The sequence below is a fragment of the Dreissena polymorpha genome, chromosome 11, assembly GCF_020536995.1.
Source record: "Dreissena polymorpha isolate Duluth1 chromosome 11, UMN_Dpol_1.0, whole genome shotgun sequence".
Taxonomy (NCBI): domain Eukaryota; kingdom Metazoa; phylum Mollusca; class Bivalvia; order Myida; family Dreissenidae; genus Dreissena; species Dreissena polymorpha.
The window spans coordinates 53,779,534-53,800,652 of record NC_068365.1 but is presented as its reverse complement, the minus strand read 5'-3'; the positions used below and the strand labels follow the sequence as shown (position 1 = coordinate 53,800,652).

The 21,119-nt window shown below is 36.3% G+C and overlaps 1 protein-coding gene across 6 annotated transcripts in view; it reads right to left on the bottom strand.

Annotated features, from left to right (window-relative positions):
* The window catches only part of LOC127851283 (uncharacterized), a 91,342-nt gene that overhangs the window by 12,240 nt on the left and 57,983 nt on the right, over window positions 1–21,119 (bottom strand). For 5 of the 6 annotated variants that reach the window (XM_052384971.1, XM_052384973.1, XM_052384975.1 and 2 more), the window contains exons 6-8: window positions 20,345–20,510; window positions 19,065–19,233; window positions 7,512–7,589 (exon numbers count right to left, since the gene is read on the bottom strand). In XM_052384971.1, coding sequence (XP_052240931.1) covers window positions 7,512–7,589; window positions 19,065–19,233; window positions 20,345–20,510 — 413 coding nt within the window. The remainder of the gene's footprint in view (window positions 1–7,511; window positions 7,590–19,064; window positions 19,234–20,344; window positions 20,511–21,119) is intronic. The other variant, XM_052384976.1, reaches the window with a different exon arrangement.

The window sequence follows — 21,119 nt, the reverse complement described above, 5'->3', positions numbered from 1 at the left end:
TAACTAAAAGACAAGGGACAAAATTGTCACAAAACAAGGTCTTGAATAAAAAAAAAAGTCTGATAAAGAGAGACAATTCAAAATGTGCATTGTTACCCGGCTTGTGTAAGATTCAATCTATTTTTACTCATGGCGACCTTGATTTCAATTTTAAAACAAGAGGGCCAAGATGGCCCTAGTTCGCTCACCTGAGGAGTCGGTTCATGCAATCTTTACCAAATGTCAAACTTGACCTAGATTTCATCAAGACAAACATCCTGGTCAAGTTTCATCATTATTTCATCTGCGAGTCATGATCAATGTACCTATGAAGTTTCATGATCCTAGGCGTAAGCAATCTTGAGTTAACATCCGAAAACCATTTTTCTAAGTTGAGTAACCGTGACCTTGACAGCCATTGTGTGAATACGTTTTTTGGCACTGTGACCTTGATCTTTGACCTAGTGACCTGATAATCAATAGGGGTCATCTGCGAGTCATGATCAATAAACCTATGAAGTTTCACGAACCTAGGCATAAGCATTCTTGAGTTATCATCTAGAAACCATTTTACTATTTCAGGTTACAGTGACCTTGACCTTTGACCTAGTGACCTGAAAATCAAAAGGGGTCATCTGCGAGTCATGATCATTGTACCTATGAAGTTTCATAATCCTAGGCATAAGCGTTCTTGAGTTATCATCCAGAAACCATTTTACTATTTCAGGTCACCGTGACCTTGACCTTTGACCTAGAGACCTGAAAATCAAAAGGGGTCATCTTAGAGTCATGATCAATGTACATATGAAGTTTCATGATCCTAGGCATGAGCGTTCTTGAGTTATCATCTGGAAACCATTTTACTATTTCGGGTCACCGTGACCTTAACCTTTAACCTGGTGACCTGAAAATCAATAGGGGTCATCTAAAAGTCATGATCAATGTACCTATGAAGTTTCATGATCCTCGATCTAAGCTTTCTTGAGTTATCATCCAGAAACCATTTTACTATTTCGGGTCATTGTGACCGTGACCTTTGACCTAGTGACCTGAAAATCAATAGGGGTTATCTACAAGTAATGATCAATGTACCTATGAAGTTAAATGATCCTAGGCTTAAGGGTTCTTGAGTTATCATCCGGAAACCATTTTACTATTTCAAGCAAAATACTATGCTGCATGGTATTTTACAAGCGCCTGCAATTACCGGTAGTCGTTGATACAATTGACGCTATTTTCAGACACTTCAAATTTTGACTCAAAGTTTTCGGACACCTGTATTTTGTGAATATTTTTCGTATCTAAGTTTTCTGACACGAACAAACTAATTATTTTTAAGTGTCGGAAAACATAGAGTAAATATGGTAATTATACACAGTGAAATTCAGACAATGTTATAAACATTGCATCACGTTGCAGTTATATGAGCCATGTTCTGAGAAAACTGGGCTTAATGCATGTCTGCAGTCTGCACAGGCTAATCTGGGACAACACTTTCCGCTTTTATGGTATTTTTAGTTTTAAGGAAGTCCCTCCTTACTGAAAATCAAGTTTAGGCGGAAAGTGTCGTCCCTGATTAGCCTGTGCGGACTCAGGTGAGCTTTTGTGACCGGTCTTTGTCCGTCATATGTCCGTCCGTCCCTTAACATTTGCTCGTAAACACTCTAGAGGCCACATTTTTTGTCCCATCTTCATGAAACTTAGTCAGAAGCTTTATCCCAAAGAAATTTTGGCCGAGTTCGAAACTGGGTTGTGCAGGGTCAAAAACTAGGTCACAAGGTAAAAAAAAAGAAAAACCTTGTAAACACTGTAGAAGTCATATTTCATGCCCAATCTTCATGTAACTGTGTCAAAATGTTTGTCTTATTGATATCTTGGTTGAGTTCAAAAGTGGTTCTGATCCATTGAAACACATGGTTGCCAGTGGGCGGGGCATTTTTCTCTATATGTATATAGTGAAAACATGTGAACACAGCAGAAGTAACATTTTTGGCCCAATTTTTATGACATTTGCTAAGAACATATTTTTTCGTGATAGGAGAGTTGCATTCAAAAATGGTTCTGGTCAGTTGAATAACATGGCTGCTGGGAGGGGGGCAGTTTTCTCATTATAGGGGGTATATTGTTTTGCTCATGTCGGTCCGTCCACCAGATGGTTTCCGATGATAACTCAAGAGCGCTTATGCCAAGGATCATGAAACTTCATAGGAACATTGATCATGACTCGCAGATGACCCCTATTGATTTTCAGGTCACTAGGTCAAAGGTCAAGGTCACGATGACCCAAAATAGTAAAATGGTTTCTGGATGATAACTCAAGAACGCTTATGCCTAGGATCATGAAACTTCATAGATACATTGATTATGACTCACAGATAACCCCTATTGATTTTCAGGTCACTAGGTCAAAGATCAAGGTCACGATGACCCGAAATAGTAAAATGGTTTCGGGATGATAACTCAAGGAGGCTTATGCCTATTTCATGAAACTTCATAGGTATATTGATCATTTGGTCCCTGCCTATTGATTTTCAGGTCACTAGGTCAAAGGTCAAGGTCATAGTGACTTAAAATAGTAAAATGGTTTCCAAATGATAACTCAAGAATGCTTACGCCTAGGATCATGAAACTTCATAGGTACATTGATCATGACTTGTAGATGACCCCTATTGATTTTCAGGTCACTAGGTCAAGGTCATGGTGACCCGAAATAGTAAAATGGTTTCCAGATGATAACTCAAGAATGCTTACGCCTAGGATCATGAAACTTCATAGGTGCATTGATCATGACTCGAAGATGACCCCAAATAGTAAAATGGTTTCTGGATGATAACTCAAGAACGCTTATGCCTAGGATCATGAAACTTCATAGATATATTGATCATGACTCCCAGATGACCCCTATTGATTTTGAAGAAATAGTTCATCAAAGATAAGCATGTGATGTACCGATACTCGCTAGTATGAACCTGTAATTAACGCAATAAAAAAAGCAAACTATTAATTCTTTGTTTGTTCATTTCCGATAGTTTTTGTCTGACAGCTTCCATTGTTCATAAAACTTGCAACAGGGTGAATCACACTTTGAAGCGTTTCGTTTTTGTCACAGTTATTTCACTAAGAAGGGGTAGTACCATTGAGGTAGATAATTGAACTGTTAATTGTAATAACGCTTACGCAAATGTAATGGTCCGTTGTCCTCAGGCATGCACCTGCCATGTTTTATGATGTTCATCTGGTTGTAAAACCCCATGATCAAAGTGTCATTAGATATCGAAAAAAGGACCGAAATTTGGTAAAAAAGCACTGTAAAATATACTGTCCGAAAACTTAGACATTAATTATGGACGAAAACTTGTGTTTCCAAAAATTAAGAGTCATGAAAAATAATTATTTTTGCTAAAAAAGGGGTGTTCAAGAACTTAGAGTGTCCGAAAACATAGAGTAATTACGGTATGTAAGGCATCAATTTTAAATATTATGTTGCATATGTGAACCTAGTGAAGTATCTGTAAAAGTTCATGTATACTGATACACATTTTATTTTGCTATAAAAACTGTTCAAACAAAAAAATCAAATAAATCAATAACAAATAAAATATAAAAATCTTATGCAGTTTCAAAGACGTTTCAAGCTTAAGCAATCAGACACACTGGCAGACCAGGCTTTTTCCGCCCCATGCCACGGGTCCGAAATTCGGCCCCATTCCCAATGCAAATCTGGTAGTTTTTTTCCCAATTGAAAAAAGAAATCCCAATTCCAAAAAAAAAAAAAAAAAAAAAAATTTTTTTTTTTTTTTTTACCTTAAAATATATAAGTTAACCTGATCCGGTGTAGAAAATAGAAAGTGTTGCATAAATTAAGAATCTGTTGCCTTGAATTTGTTTTAAAGACTGTAAAATATGTTATTATTATTTAAGACTTTCCTTATTTTCCTCAAAATCCGGCGCTTCGCACAATTTTTTTCACCTCAAAAAAGGCCAGGCCTTTTCCCCAAATTCAGATTAAAAAACCTGCAGTTATCTCACATGTTCATAATACTTTGTAAAATTTTAATAATAAGTTATCAAAATAGTCGTTATTTACCAGTTAACGGCTTCTTTGAAATATAAGAAACACTATTTACATGCGATAATTTTTCCCAATTGAGCCAATTTTGCGAATAATTTTTTTCCCAAAATGGGGGTTTTCACGACGCGAAATTTCCAAAATTCCAGTGTGGCGTATTCCCAAAATGGAGCGGAAAAAGCCTGCAGACAATAAAGACCGCCATAAAGCCAATGGACGCACCAGTCCAGAAATCTTACACACCATGACACATAGCAGGACTTCCTATTAACACACATGTACATTATCAAAGGACACATGGAATGGTACCTCTACACATCATATATTATATGAATAATTGTATGGAACAGTGGAAGCAATACATTAATCATAACAGACCATACCTCCGTTTTTGGCAGAACTAGTTTTGTACACAATTCCTACTCTGATTTTAGTTCTTCATTGTAATCGTAAAGACAGTGTGTGTGTATTAAGTAGTTTATGAGATCCTCTGCGCTTGAAGCTGCATTATTTGAGGACCCAGAGTGTGTTTCTGTACTACTAAATAATTAAGAATTATATCTGAAATTTGCAGCTATTTAGTTGCAAGCGAACGATGTTTAATTCAGATATGGTCTTTGGGTTGGGGTGGGGGGGATGGGAGTACCAGGATGATGCCCCACCTGTCTGGTTTGGTCACCAACCAAACTCAAATACAGAAATCATGAGTCAATCCATGAAGTTTTGCGTCCTAGGCTTGACAGTCAATTTATCAGATAATGCAGGGACAAACATTTGTTTACCAGTATAAAATATAAGTCCATCATTGGTTCACATAGTCTTAGAGTCACACTTAGCCACAGGTAAATTCTCATGATCTCCAAGTTGTATTGGTCATATGAGTCGTGTTCTGAGAAAACTGGGCATAATGCATGTGCGTAAAGTGTCGTCCACACAGGCTTATCAGGGACGACACTTTCCACCTAAATTGGATTTTTGCTATGAAGAGACTTTGTTTAAACGAAAAAATGTAATAAAACCGAAAGTGTTGTCCCTGATTAGCCTGTGCAGACTGCACAGGCTAATCTGGGATTACACTTTACGCACATGCATTACACCCAGTTTTCTCAGAATGCGACTCATATAATGTCCTAAATCTGGTCTCAAACATCATACAAAGCCAGCTTAAGTCACACAGAGCCTTGTTCTTAAAAACTGGACTAAATGCATGTGCATAAAGTGTCATCCCAGCTTAGCCTGTGCAGTCCCCATAGGCTAATCAGTGACAACACTTTCCACCTTAAATTAATTATCGCTAAGAAAAGACTTCCTTTGCACCAAAAATACCATAAAAGCTAAGTGTCGTCCCTGATTAGCCTTTGGTAACTGCACAGGCTAATCTGGGACAAAATTATACCTACATGCATTACGCCTAGTTTTCCCAGAACAAGACATATTTTAACTCTTTGCTGGGAAATTTGTCATCTGCTAAAATGTTGTCTGCTAAATTTATAAAATTGGCATTCTCTTAAAAAAAATCAAAGAATACTGTCAGAATAGCTAACAGTTTGGATCCTGATGAGACGCCACGTTCTGTGGCGTCTCATCTGGATCCAAACTGTTTGCAAAGACCTTCAAAATTCGGTTCCAGCACTGAAAGAGTTAACAATGTACCGAGTGAATGTTAAAGATCAACTTGGTCACTCATAATAGGATGAAATTATGCTAGCCACAGCAAGGAGGAGGCAACAAAGCTGGGACAAGATGTTTGACGCCGGACACAGGGATATCAAAATAGCTTAATATGAGCACTTCCTGAACAGGTGAGATAAAAATGACTGCCAAATTGCTTCGGCAGCATTAGCTTGCAAGCAGAAGGTACAGCCGCAAAATATGTGGAGTTAAAGCAGGGGACTGAACTCCGCTGGTTTCTGTTCGCCTCCCTAGGCTGGTCTGAACACTGGTTTATGAAAAATCTTTTTTTGCACTGAAAATGCGTGAATAGTTTATTTATTTCTTCTGAGAAATTAACAAGACATAAATTAAACTATTCTTTATGAAAAACAAACAATGAATAAATAAATTATATTCAATTACTGCCAATAAAAATGTACCAAACAGAAAAATAAATGATAATACTTGAATGGCAACAGTTCATATTTTCATTTTTAAATATATTATTAACAATTCTACATGTAATCAAAAATTGATGTAAAAAGCATTATATGAATTTAAAATTTGAATAAGTGTACCAATCTAAGTGTGTTGGTATTGATTGCATTTTTGTAAACTTCCTTTTCTAAAATAATTTAACCTGCCGTTATTACATATTTTTCTAAAAGGAAGTTTGTGTTATAATAAAGTAAACAGAACAGTAAAATAAGTAATTAAATTAATTAAACATGCTAAAACTGAAATTTTTGAAGTATCAACATTTACATAAAATATTTGCCAAAATAAAGAATAAATATAAAAGAAGAAAAAAGCATTACATAGAAACTGCACATAATGCAATAGAAGAAAATGAAATAAAATAAACAAATTAAAGATGAATATTAAACTTCCGATGCATTTTACTGCTTAAGACATTTTACTGCAAACTCACAATAAAAGTCATTCAATTTTGTCCATATTTTTTTTTATTATAACAAGCACTCGTTCAATTTATATCCACCGCAAAAAATAAATGTTAAGACAGACAGACAAACTTGATGTCGAAATTTAGAGCCCAGTATCACTAAAGCCTAATTTTTTTATCAAGGAAATCCAAAAGAGAACTTTATCCCCCAAAAAATTGTGGTGACCTTTATTATGAGCCAGCGTGACTGACTCATACGTTCTGCATATTAACCCAATAGCCTAAACAATTGTGGCCAAGTTTCATGAATATCATTCAATGAGTAAAAGCAATATTGACCGAACACAAAAAAAAGACTAAATATTGTGACCTTGAAGTATATTCTTGACTTTGAGCTGGCATGACTGACTCACTTTTAATGATATAAACATTGTAGCCATGTTTCATACAAATCCTTCAATGGATATAAGAGATATGGACCTGACACAAAATTTGGGGCTCCAACTTTTGATCATAAGTATAACCTTGACCTTGAGGTCACCTGACTGACTCTTGCCTTCTGCAAAAATCATTTAAATGACCTAAAGATTGTAGCCATGTCTGATGAAAATCCTACAATTGGTATAGGACATATGGACCCGACATACAAAAAAGGGCTCCCACTCTTGACCTTGAAGCATACCTTGACCTTGATCTGGCTTGCCTGTTGCTTTATTTGTTAAAACATCATAAAATAAAAACAATTTATATGCTATAATGTATAAAAAATTGATTAATATCACAAGCTCCAAAGTTAAGTTACATCATAAGCTAACAAGTAATGCACACAAAATATATAATTAAATCCAAAAAACTGGGAATGTTCAGTCCAGCCCGGAGATCTAGAAGTAAATGGAAGGGTCTTACCATGTTGACACGGGTGGAATCCCGATCTGAAACCCTCCGCCAACAAAAACTGAACAAACGTGTGGAGAGCCTTCAATCCTAGACGAACATGCAAATGTTACGAGGCATGCAACTTAAGTGAACACAGGGGGTACAACAACAACAACCAACACAGTGCTGCTATGAAGTTGGGCTCACACAGTCATGTTACAGACTCTGATTCAATTTTGAGCATTCACGTTTCACTATTACAGACACTGATTCCATTTTGAACATTCATATTTTAGCCGCGAAAAAAGGCTTAAATGCATGTGGGTGAAGGATCGTCCCGGATTAACCAGTGCACTTTGCTTGCAGGTATGTTCAACATGGATTCAGTTCCAGATATAAGGCATAACAACTTAAGAAAACTGTGACAAAATGTCACATTCTTTACTTAGTTAAGAGTACATTAAATAATTATGCACTTAAGGGCTAAAGCTCGTATAAATAAAACTCCAGAAAGAGTAGCAGGAGAGTAATCTCTGTTACCTTTGGTAGTATTATAAAGTATCTCCATATGAACTTTGATGAAAATATCTAAGTGTGATTAGCTGGAAAATGTTTATAGAGCTTTCACATGTATGTAAAATTTCAAAGAATAAAAAATATACAAAGACCATAATAAAGACCAATTTCAAACTAGACTAAGAAAACTCGGCCTTTTGCATCATTTCAAATAAATATTCAAAGTTTGAGTGATATTTCTCAAGCCATACCTTAGCTTACTGAACAACTTAAACCTGACTATTTTGTATAAATACACATTTATAAAAAGTATTACTTTTGACAAATTTTCAACTAGAGTTACTGAACTTGGCCTGTGGTGGTCATTTCTAAATGGAGAATACATGCTTTAACTTTAAATGAGAATCTAGCTTACCAAAAAGCTGTAATCTGGCTATATAGTGCTTTTGTTAATGTAGCTCTCTCTTTATTTTACCAATTTTCAATGGTGATATGTAGCCCTTCTCTTTTGGCTTATTTTACTTTTGTCGAATGATCAGGTGGTCAGATGGCAAGAAAGTTTGAAAGCGGAAATATGCCATCTTTTTGTCCATGACATTTGTTTTTATATGAGATGCATTGGTCTCAAGGTATATTATTTTGTGGATTGATGTTTGTAGTGAACTGCATTCATATTGTTTTGTATTTCCAGACTGATTAAACGTAATTCGATGTTATATCAAATGTTTTCGCGACAGCAGAAAATGCTGCTCAATGGTACCAGAGCTCCAGATAAGGTTTTGTGAAATTCTTAACGTTACTGCCAGATTTTCAAAAATAATTCTTAACTCTGAAATTTTATTCTTAACGTTACTACGAAGTTTTGGAAAATAATTCTTAACTTTTCTTAATGACCTAAAAATAAATAATAATGGTTATTTTCATGCAAAAAATCAAAATAAACATACTAGCAACTTTATTTAAACGAGTTCAACAGTGTCTATTCAGTATTATACAATTTTATTTTTCAAATACCTTCATATGCCCAAACTGTGCTTAGATTGCATGCCTTCGATGAATTTTTACATATTTCACAATTAAAACGGGTCTCCCCTTCAATATTTTCAACGATTAGCCACGGGAATTGTCCCTTCCACTCGTTCAATGTTGTTTTTTTGTTTAAGTTTGGACCCGTCGTGTCGCGTTTTTTTAGCTTTTCCGACTGTGTCGGCAACTGAACATACAACATCGTATAAGATCTTTTCTATAATTTCTTTCTTAACATTCAACTTTAGCTCACTTTGCGTCTAATATGTTAAAAGCGTGTTTTTGCACACTTTGCAGTTTTTAGGACGCTCTCTGTGCGCCGCTATTGTTGTTTGACAGATGGTACACGCCGCTTTTATTGGAAAAAATTTGCTTTGTTAAACAAATCAGATAACCATTCTATATAAGCACCGAAAAGATCTTTAATACGTGAAAAGGACTCAATAAAAATTGATATGAACCGATGTAAAAATAATATTCTTAACTTGATTTTGTAATTCTTAATGGTACGACAAGATTTTAAAATAAATAAGTAACGGACTTGAAAATAATTCGTAATTACGAAAATACGACCCTTATCTGGAGCTCTGGGTACATATGTCTTATCTTTATTTTAATACAAGTTACACTAAATTGCACTTAATAATATGTACATATAAATTAATTTGCAGCAGTTGCACATGAGATATTGAGTGAACGAAAGAGGTGGTCGATTCCCCAAATCAGTAAGGTACATGTATTATATGTGATCAATCTTCTGCAATGTAATTGTATATGAGCTGCGCTCTGTGAAAAGGGGGTTTAATACATATGCGTTAAGTGTTGTCCAATATTAGTCTGTGCAGTCCACACAGGCTAATCAGGGACGACACTTTCCGCCTAAACTGGAATTTTGCTAGAAAGAACTTTCTTGAAACGAAAAATATCATAAAAGGGGGAAGTGTCCTCATGCAGCACTCATGTGGTTAATATTTTGTATTAGTATATTTGTGTTATTTCCAGATGCAAAACAAACTCACGGTTCTGCATTTGCAACTCATCATTAAGAATCCCATAAGAAACCCTATCATCATTGCTATAAACCAATAGTTACATACATATCTCAGTGTAAAATGGCCCCCATTTTGACAAAAGTCAAGCCAGAGTTTCAAAACTTGGCCTGTGCCCACCTTTCAATACATGGCATACACCCTTTAAACTTGAATGAAATCACTTATGATTATGCTTATGTAAATTTCTAAATTCTGACAAATTTCAAAGTAGAGTTACCAAAATTGTGTGTGGGGTCATTTTAATTTAGGGAATATATGTTTGAAGTTTGAATGAAATATGTCAGGACATTACTAAACAAGAGGCCTATGAGGGCCTGAATCACTCTACTGCTATGAACACTGTGCAAGTTTGGAAAGAATAAGATGGAAACTGTGTACTCAATCGCGCAAACAAAGAGAATTTTCTCAAATTCAAGGGGAGATTATTGTGTACTTATATCTCCGATACTGCTCATATTAAATAGGGTTCAAGTCCTGATTGATATAAAGATACTGTGCAAATTTGGAAATAATTGGATGAAAACTGTGGAATAAATTGCGTAAACAAGCGGGATTTCAAAATTTTCTCATATTCAAGGGGAAGTCATTCTGGACTTATTGCTTCGATATTGCTGTTTTTAAACAAGGGCTGTTTGTAAAACATGCAAGCCCCCCATATGGGCTGTCAGTTGTAGTGGCAGCAATTGTGTGAATACGTTTTTTGTCACCATGACCTTGACCTTTGACCTAGTGACCTGAAAGTAGGGGTCATCTGCTAGTCATTATCAATGTACCTATGAAGTTTCATGATCCTAGGCCTAAGCGTTTTTTAGTTATCATCCGGAAACCATCTGGTGGACGGACTGACTGACATGTGCAAAACAATATACCTCTTCTTCGAAGGGGAGCATAAAAATTATATTATAAGTATGCTCAAAATTGATTTTCAAGGTAATCAAACATCTAAAAATTGATACATCTTATTTCTCCATGGTGAGTGTTTTTCATACAAATATGAGCATAATCTTTATATTATATAACTATTTTCCCCATGTCACCATCTACATAAACATTGTGAGGATTTAATATTTTCCTTGTTTTTCAAAGAATATTATTTATTGGTATCACATATCATTTTTTGGCAACATGAAACCGTTTTATGGGAGACTGTTATGATTAATTTCTCCAACCACCTGTAATCTCGGTGAACTGAAATTCACTTCCTTGTCATGTGACAGAAAACATAAACAAATGATCACATTCTATTTAGAACAAAAAGAGGTTTTGTACGAACGTCATTTTCCAAGAAATCCTGCACACAATCATTCAGAAAGTCTAGAAGTTTTCTGTTCATGAGAAAAATGATTTCTTCTGTGAATTCACTATTTACATCATGGACGGCGTCAAATTATGAATGAAAGGAATGAAACGGTAACCACAAGATAGTGAATGCCGATTGGTTCGAAAGACAGAGCCAGAACATATCTGTAAATCTTTTTCATACAGCTTGGTGTACGATGACATCAAATTTCTGAGAATCATCTGCCAGTAGCTAATACATATAAATGCAAAGATTCGCTTTTTAGTGTGTGTTCACAAAGAATCCAACTCAGGTAACACAACACAACTAATACGGAAATGAAGCTACAAAATCAACTGAAATGACAAGCACTGCAATAAAAACATAACTTTACAACCAAATGACAACAGCTTAGCTTCACATTTCTGAAAGATATGGAAATAAAAAATATATATGTACATGTATCCTTGAATATGTCTATACTATTAGTGCAAACAAATGATGAAGTTCAGTTTTATTGTTGACATGTCCTTTATTATTGACTGTTGATATGTTACTACTGACAGTTTTTATAGTTAATGATTTCAGTAATTATATTACAGGCTATTGCTATGGTTAAAGTTGACATGCCCTAACCACTAGTTGCTCGATCGTTACTGCTGAAATGTCTATAATGCTGACTGAAGTTACTGCTGACATCCCTTTACTGCTTACTGATGCTTTAGTAACTGCTGACATTCATTATATGCCAGACTGTTGCTATACTAGTGACTGCTTACATGTCCTAAATAACTGAAAGTTTCTATAGTTACTGCTGACATGCGCAGTACGCGCAGATTGTTGCTGATATGTCCTATACTATTGATTGTTCCTATAGTAACTGAAAATATGCTGTATTCTACTGACAGTTGCTATAGTTACTGCTGACATGGCCTACACTACTTACTGTTACTATAGTTACTGTTGACATACCCTATACTACTGACTGTGGATATAGTTACTGTTGAAATACTCTACCACTGACTGATGCTATAGTTACCGTTCAAATGCGCTTTACATCTGACTGATGCTATAGTTACTGTAAACATACCCTATACTTCTTACAGTAAATCCACAAATATAATACGCCCTCGTGCATAATACGCACCCAGAGTTTGGTAAAAATTTATCGGTAAAAATTGAAAATCCGAGTAAAATACGCACTAAAAAGATCAGTGTCCGAAATCAGCCATTTCTGAAAAAATGTGTCATTATTTTTATGTTGTGAAAATAGCAAATCAATTTGGTGTTGTCAACTATATGTTTCACAGTAATACCCCGGTATATTGATTGGGATGTGTTATAGTGCTGTTGTTATGACAGTTGCATAATAAATATCTCTGTCTATTGTTTATATTATCAATTGATTGTTACCGTTAACACACGGGCCCCTTGCTGACATCCGGGTCAAGCAGTCATAATTACAAAAGAAAGAAGCAGAGACGCTGTTTTTTGTTTTCACATTTAATTCGGGACGATAATAATTATAATAACAATAAAGTAATAAGAAGACAAAATGGTTACTTCCGTTTTTATAGTTGTCTAGATGAATAACTTTTCCGAAGTGTTACAAACTCGATACTTTAATATAACTTAAAATACAATTAAACCGCTCGTGTTTTTCATGATCTCTTTTATTAAAATACGCTGCTGTCATTAAGGTTAGTTTGGGAGGTAAAAAACAAATTAACTAATTATCACCTTTCAATTTAATTTGGCAATGGCAGTCAGGTGTAATAGCCTCTATTAGCATCATAAAACTAATTATTTAATTACCACTCTTTACTTCAGATAAGGTAAATATGCGGTAGAAAGATAAATAGTGGTCAGCTAAGAAATATTTATTAACGGGTATTGTCAGTTGTTTTTTTTTTCATTTGCTAATCTCTTTATACGACTTAGCGTCCAGTTGCTATTTTGTAGGCAGACGATGATAATAACTGTGTATTCAAAGTATACAGTGTCTGCGCTTGAATGACCCAATATTATCCGATAGCTCCTCCTGTTCTCACGTTTTATTCGACGTCATTTCATGTGTAAGCGAGCTCAATGTTGATTGGCCAGCTACCATGCACACTTCAATAACAATAAGGTCAAGCAATGTCTCATAATCGGGTACAGACCGGGTTTCGTTTACTGTTCGAATTGCGAACACTTTCATTAAAACAAAGAGACAAATATAGAAAACCAGTCTGATATAAATGGCAGATGTTTTCAATGAAATTGTACTAGATTTTCGCATTTTCACAAATAAGATTTTTATTCAGCCAAATTCTCAATATTTTGGCAAATGACTCAAATGGCGAATGACAGCCCGAGCCCTGTTGCACTCCTTTGATGTAATGGTGTAGTTCAAAATGGCTGCCGCTAAGCGAATAACAGCGATTAAGTTGAAAATTTGCACAGGAAAAATTTTGTTCTGCTCTTAACTCGTATATTATACGCACCCCCTACTTGAAGAAAAAATTGGCATGTAAAAAAGTGCGTATTATATTCGTATATTTACGGTACACAGGAAATTGCCACTGACATAAGATTTGAGATATAGGATTTGTTTATCTCTCCGATTTTTTTTTTACTGTTTCCTTGAAAAACATGCGTGTAAAAAGTCATCCCAGTTCAGTCCATCATGAAGTCCACAGAATTTAATCAGAGACAGACTTTTCTGTCTTGAGTTTTTTTTTGTTAAAGGAAGTCGCTACATTAAATAATCCGACCTAACTGGAAAGTCTTGGATTAGCCTGGGTGGAAAGCACAAACTGAGGATAATCCGTGATGGATCTCACACAATGCATAAAGGATATTTTCCCACAACACACTTTAAACCTTTCTGGCTCAGAAGCAAAGTGAAAAGGCATTCATGCAACCAGCATAACACCAAAACAACCTGCATGTAACTCCCAGTTTGTTCAGGTTTTATGATGTTTGCTGTTTATACTAGTCGTCCTGGAGGGCGGCGACTAGTATGTAATGCATTTTTTTTTCGCTTATGAGAGGAGAAGCTATTTTACGGATCAATGTATATATTTTTGTTTTAAGAATATCTTGCATAGTGGTGATTTTTGGTGTAAATTAGTGTAAATAAGTACTGCATTTGTGCCTATTACAGTACAGCCAAAGCGGAACAAACGTATTTCGCGATCCGCGGCGGCAAGGCGAAACGAGTCGATGCCGCGTCAGATGTTGAAGCCACGTCAGTATTGGCGGCAAGTCGCATTTCGCCGCGAAACTTCGCATCTGTCCGCCGAGGCATGCCGCGGTCCGCGACATGATGCCGAGTCGATGCGATCATGAAATAATTTTTTTTTTAATTAGTAGTTACATGTAGTTAACAAATTTTGAAAGAACAATTATAATAATAATTAAAATCATAATAAATTTATTGTGCGCGGATTGTATTAGCATATACATGTAAGCATAGTTAATGTGTCTGGCCAATTATTAAGTTTGTTTCCCGCCCGTAGCGTATGTATTTCACACATAAACAAGGTCACGTAATTATGTTTTCGCACATACAAGTGGTCAAGGCTCCAGCATATGGTGGATTTATAAATTAATTGCATGTTGATTCCGCTATTATATTTTAGCTGAGAAAATTAGCAGTTTGAAGCCACATCAATAATCAAGACGGTGACGACGTATTTGTAGTTTTGTTAATTATCAGCTTATTATAACTATTGTTTGAATATGCGTATATAAACACGTTTTATTTTGTTCATATTATACAGTTAATATCGCTACTTATTACCTGATAATCCCGTATATTCTAGTGTTAAAGCAAATGCTGGTAAATATTTACGATACACAAACATTCTCGATATTTCCTTTAGTATCAAATACATTTTGGCATTTGTTACTATTTATAGAGATGATGAAATAACGTCTAGTCGGGGCGTTTTTTTTCTCCACTGAACACACGATTTACGCCTGACGTGATGTTCATGTATTTATACAACACAAAATACACCCAAACTTTCCAAACGACGTTCTACATACATGTCTGCATAATTTTCGCGCGCTTTTTATGAAACAAAGGATATTTTAGCACTGTTTATTTGATGCTAGAATTTGCCAAAGGACGCGTTAGCATTAAAATTCGGAAGTGTGTTTCGGATTACAAATTTAATAATGATAATCGAACGAAACATAAACAGTTGCGCGTAATTAATTCTACGCTACACATACATGTATGTACATGTAGGTGGATATCTTTTCACTCGATCCGCCGCGTACGTATGCGGCGGATTTACTCCGCGAAAGTACGCGAGGTTAATACAGACTCGGCGTCGTTGCGCGGATCGATGCCGATTTCCACGGCGATACGCCGCGTGAACACAGGATTCGGCCGCCGCGGACTAATAATCTGGCCGTGGCGTAGCCGCGGATTATGTTTGTGCCGCTTTGGCTGTACTGTACATTTATTACAACATTTATTGCCAATAATGCAAAGCTAATTGTTTTAATTAATAACTGATCCACAACTGAACACAGGGGAAAGATCACAGGGACACGGCAAATACGCAAAACTTTCTGGTTTTGCATAAAAAAAATATGATGTTTTGTATCAAAACAAAACATAATCAAAATACATTTATTTTGTGGTTTTTCTAATTTGCTTATTTAGTGGAGAATCAATGTAGTACGATATTTGGTGGCCTATCGCGCAAGCAAGTTTATTGGAAGGCGTAGTGGTAGGAAAACGTACAATGTATTAGTTTATTAATAGACATATAATAACGATCACTATACACAACTTAACCAAATAGCAGTACATAAGTGAATGTCAGCCGGAATAGCTCAGTTGGGAGAGCGTTAGACTGAAATTGTTTATGCAACAGTCATCTAAAGGCCCCCGGTTCAATCCCGGATTCCGGCACGAACGGAACAGTTCGGTGGCTCACAATTTTTTCAGTCAGGTAAATAAATATAATCAAGCTTTATTTTATGTAGACATTTTAAAATCCATTTAACTACAATTGGACATTTTTATTAAAATTAATGGATGCAACGTGGTGACAACGTTAATTAAAATTTCTTACATCACTTAAATATCTTATAAAAAATACATGTGTTTTTATCTTAACAAATAAATGCAAACAACACATCTACTATCCATGTATTTTTATGGTTGTCTATCATAGGTCTATCCCTACCACATATAGAGCGCGAAGCGCGACACGTATTATTGATTGTAACAATGAGTTGCGATAAATGAAGCAGCCGCTTATCAAGGAGGAGCTGTGTCCCAGCAACCCGTTTCCCTAGAGTCAAGCACTCCTCTGAGATTTTTTTTAGAACCACATATAGAGCGGGAAGAGCGATACCAGGTTACTATCCAGGTGGTATGGGCCCTTTAGCATTATCCGACCATTACGTCCATAGTTATCTTCCTTAGAATTTGAGAAATTTTGAAATCCTTGTTCGAAGTCCAAAATTTTCATCCGATTGTTCCCAAACTTTCACAGGTTTTTTTTATCAATGAGGACCCAACCCAAACACTATATGAGCAATATCGGACCATAAGTCCAGAATTATGTCTCTTTGAATCTAAAAATAAATGTGAAAAACTGCTTGGTTAGGTGATTATGTCAACATTTTTCATCAGATTCTTTCCAAACTTACAGTGTCTTCATATCAATGAGCAGTTTTACCTCTTTTAAAATTAGAAACATCGGGACAATAAGTCCAGAATTTTTTTCTATTAAATTTGACAAAATAAACAATTTCCACTTGTTTAAAAGATTTCACAACTTTCGTCGGAATCTTTCCAAACTTGATTAGTGTTTTAATATCAGTATTACTCGAACCCTATTGAAAATGATGAATATCGGAGCAATAAATCTATTATGATCTTTTACTGAATTTCAAAGTATTGTGAAATGCAGCTTCTTTATACAATTTACAGTTTTCATTCATTTTTTTTTTCAAACTTTTACAGTGTTTTAATATCAATGAGTACTCAACACCTATCGTAAATGAGTAACGTAAGAATAAGTTCAGAATAATCTCCCCTCGAAGTTGAGAAAAATATGAAATTACGCTTACAAGATGAAGCAGATTTTTTAAAACCTACACAGTTCTGTTCCATTAATGAAAACTGCACACGGATACCAGTAAAACAAGGGCTGTTTGTAAAACATGCATGCCCCCCATATGGGCTGTCCATTGTAGTGGCAGCCATTGTGTGAATACGATTTTTGTCACTGTGACCTTGACCTTTGACCTAGTGACCTGAAAATCAATAGGGGTCATCTGCGAGTAACGATCAATGTACCTAAGAAGTGTCATGATCCTAGGCAAAAGCGTTCTTGAGTTATCATCCGAAAATCATTTTACTATTTCGGGTCACCGTGACCTTGACCTTTGACCTCAAAATCAATAGGGGTCATCTGCAAGTCATGTTCAATCTACCTATGAAGTTTCATGATCCTAGGCGTATGCGTTCTTGAGTCATCATCCGAAAACCATTTTACTATTTCGGGTCACCGTGACCTTGACCTTTGACCTAGTGACCTCAAAATCAATAGGGGTCATCTGTGAGTCATGATCAATCTACCCATGAAGTTTCATGATCCTAGGCGTATGCGTTCTTGAGTTATCATCCGGAAACCATTTTACTATTTCGGGTCACCGTGACCTTGACCTTTGACCTAGTGACCTCAAAATCAATAGGGGTCATCTGCAAGTCATGATCAATCTACCCATGAAGTTTCATGATCCTAGACGTATGCGTTCTTGAGTTATCATTCTAAAACCATTTTACTATTTCTGGTCACCGTGACCTTGACCTTTGACCTAGTGACCTCAAAATCAATAGGGGTCATCTGCGAGTCATGATCAATGTACCTATGAAGTTTCATGATCCTAGGCCCAAGCGTTCTTGAGTTATCGTCTGACAACCACCTGGTGGACGGACCGACCGACCGACAGACCGACCGACATGAGAAAAAGCAATATACCCCCTCTTCTTCCAAGGGGGGCATAAAAAGGAAACCAATGTAAATAAAATGAACTATGAAATATTTGGGAGTTACAACACAAAATCATAGATAATGGTTATTTGGGGGTTATAACACAACATCATAAATAATGGTTATTTGGGGGTTATAACACAAAATCATAGATAATGGTTATACCAGTATCTTTTTCTATTTTGTTTAAAATAATCGGCAAATATATTAATATTTACAGTAGAAAAAAAATCGTTCCATGTAAATTCATTGAGTGCCTTTTACACTGAAATTCCCGACGCCCTTTGGTGCTTTGCATCAATACTTATCTTGTAAGTATTTGAAATGAAGCCTATAAACCTTAAATGTAGTTGATAGCCCTTGAATTAAATTTGATTTTATAAGGGACTATAAACACATCAAAGCGTACTTCTGTGTGGTAAAAGGTTAATTCCACAATCTAACCCAATGACCCACTTACATGACCTCAATCCACCAATCTAGCACAATGACCCACTTAAGTGACCTTAATTCCCCAATCAAGCTTAATGACCCACTTAAGTGACCTCAATCCCACAAACTAGCCCAATGACCCACTTACCTGACCTCAATTCCACAATATAGCAAAAGGACCCACTTAAGTGACCTCAATTCCCCTATCTAGCCCAATGACCTACTTACTTAACCTCAATTCCACAATCAAGCTTAATGACCCACTTACGTGGCAATGTGTCCTCTGCAGGATAGCTGTACTGGTATTTGAACGTCTCTCGTACGTGGATCTCGATGCGAGTCACCTCTGCGAAATACTCGATATTGTGCTGCCCAAAAACACGTGCCACGCCAAAATTGTCTATAAGTAGCTGCATAATTCTGCTGGCCTTTTCAACCTTGAAATACAAAAGTCAAAATTATAAAATATTTTTTATGTGTATTAGTTTTTCCCCCTGTTTTAAACAGTAATTCAATCATAGCACATTGGTCAGTCAACCAACTCACCCTTTACCTGGACTAGCTGGTTTACCAGTACTAATTACTAATTCATGACCAATCAAAACATAAATATGTTGCCGGCCAGAGACTTTGCATTTAACATTTTATGACAATATGTACATGTCCAGCCTATTTTGCATGCATGTACGTTTTCTTATATGGATCATGATTAGACAACCAATGGATTGACAAAGCTGGAATTGAATGGTATCCAACCCCCCCCCCCCCCCATTTAGGGAACAGTTTCATTGTACATTATAATTATACATTATAATTCTTCTGTTCAATTTTGTTCGGATTTTGTTTACAAAACAACAGCTGTCTCCATCGGAAGACATATGCCCCCAAAATGCTTTTTCGAAACCTAAACGCGGACCCTAAGTTCAAGGTCAAAGGGGTCAAAATTTGTGTGCGTATGGAAAGGCCTTGTCCATATACACATGCATACCCAATATGAAGGTTACATCTGAAGGGACATAGAAGTTATGAGCATTTTTCGAAACCTAAACGCAAAAGTGTGACAGACAGACAGACGGACAAACAGACTGACGGACGGTGCGACTGCTATATGCCACCCTACCGGGGGCAAAAATCAACATGAGTCACGTTCAGGGAAAATTTAATGCAGGGACATCACTTTCTGGATAAGCTGGAGTTTTGTTTAGAAGGGACTTCTTTTCAACTAAAAATTCCTTAACTCTTTCAGTGCGGGAACCGAATTTTGAAGGCCTTTGCAAACAGTTTGGATCCAGATGAGACGCCACAGAACGTGGCGTCTCATCTGGATCCAAACTGTTTGCTATTCTGATAGTATTCTTTGAAAAAAAATCGAAGAAAATGCTAATTTTAGAAATTCAGCAGACAACATTTTAGCAGACGACAAATTTCCCAGCATGCAAAGGGTTAAAGAACGAAAGTGTTGTTGCTGCTTAACCTGTGCAGACTGCTGAGGCTGATCTCGGATGACACTTTACGAAATGCATAGGTTAGTTTATTGTTGTTACTTACCTTTGCCGGGTCCATGGCACAGGTATGGAACATGCTGCCAGCGATACTGCGGGACAGTGCCTCGGTGGACATGTAGTTCTGCTGTGAGTTGTGGACCATCGTGAACCAGATACCAAACAGCAGGGACAGCAGCTGCTGGTGGGCCGGACTGCACGAGTGGATGTAGCTGTAAAACACACACGTTAACCCATTAATGCCTAGTGGACTCTCCCATCCTTCTAAATTGGATCAATTTATTTCCAAAATTAGGGATGTCTAGTATATTTATTTCTATACTTAGAATATTTCTTACAGAAATTCCTTTAAGCAAACAGCATCATGTGGCGTCTCATCTGTGTCTACGCTGTTTGCCAAGGCCTTTTTTCTAGATGCTAGGCATAAATGGGTTAAGTTGTGGTTGTCCCTCCTCGAGTTTCATTATTATAAATATAGCCTGGTTCTGGTTAAATGCATGTGTGTAAAGCATCGTCCCAGATTAGCCTGTGCCAACTGCACAGGCTAATCTGTGATGACACTTTATGCAGATGCAGGAAGACCAGTTTTTGAAAAATGAGGCTGAATTGGTTACCCTTTAAAGTTTTAAGGGAAAATAACAGTACAGTCTAGTCTACTCGCGTTATCTCGAAGTCGGATGGAACAAGAAAAAATATCGAGATAACTAGAGCTCGAGATATCCGGTCAAAAAAAAAATGAGAAGAAAATTTACCTTGTTTTTAGCATCTAAATACCTGCTAAGTGGTCTAACTAAAGCCGTCACCGTGTGGCATAATACTCA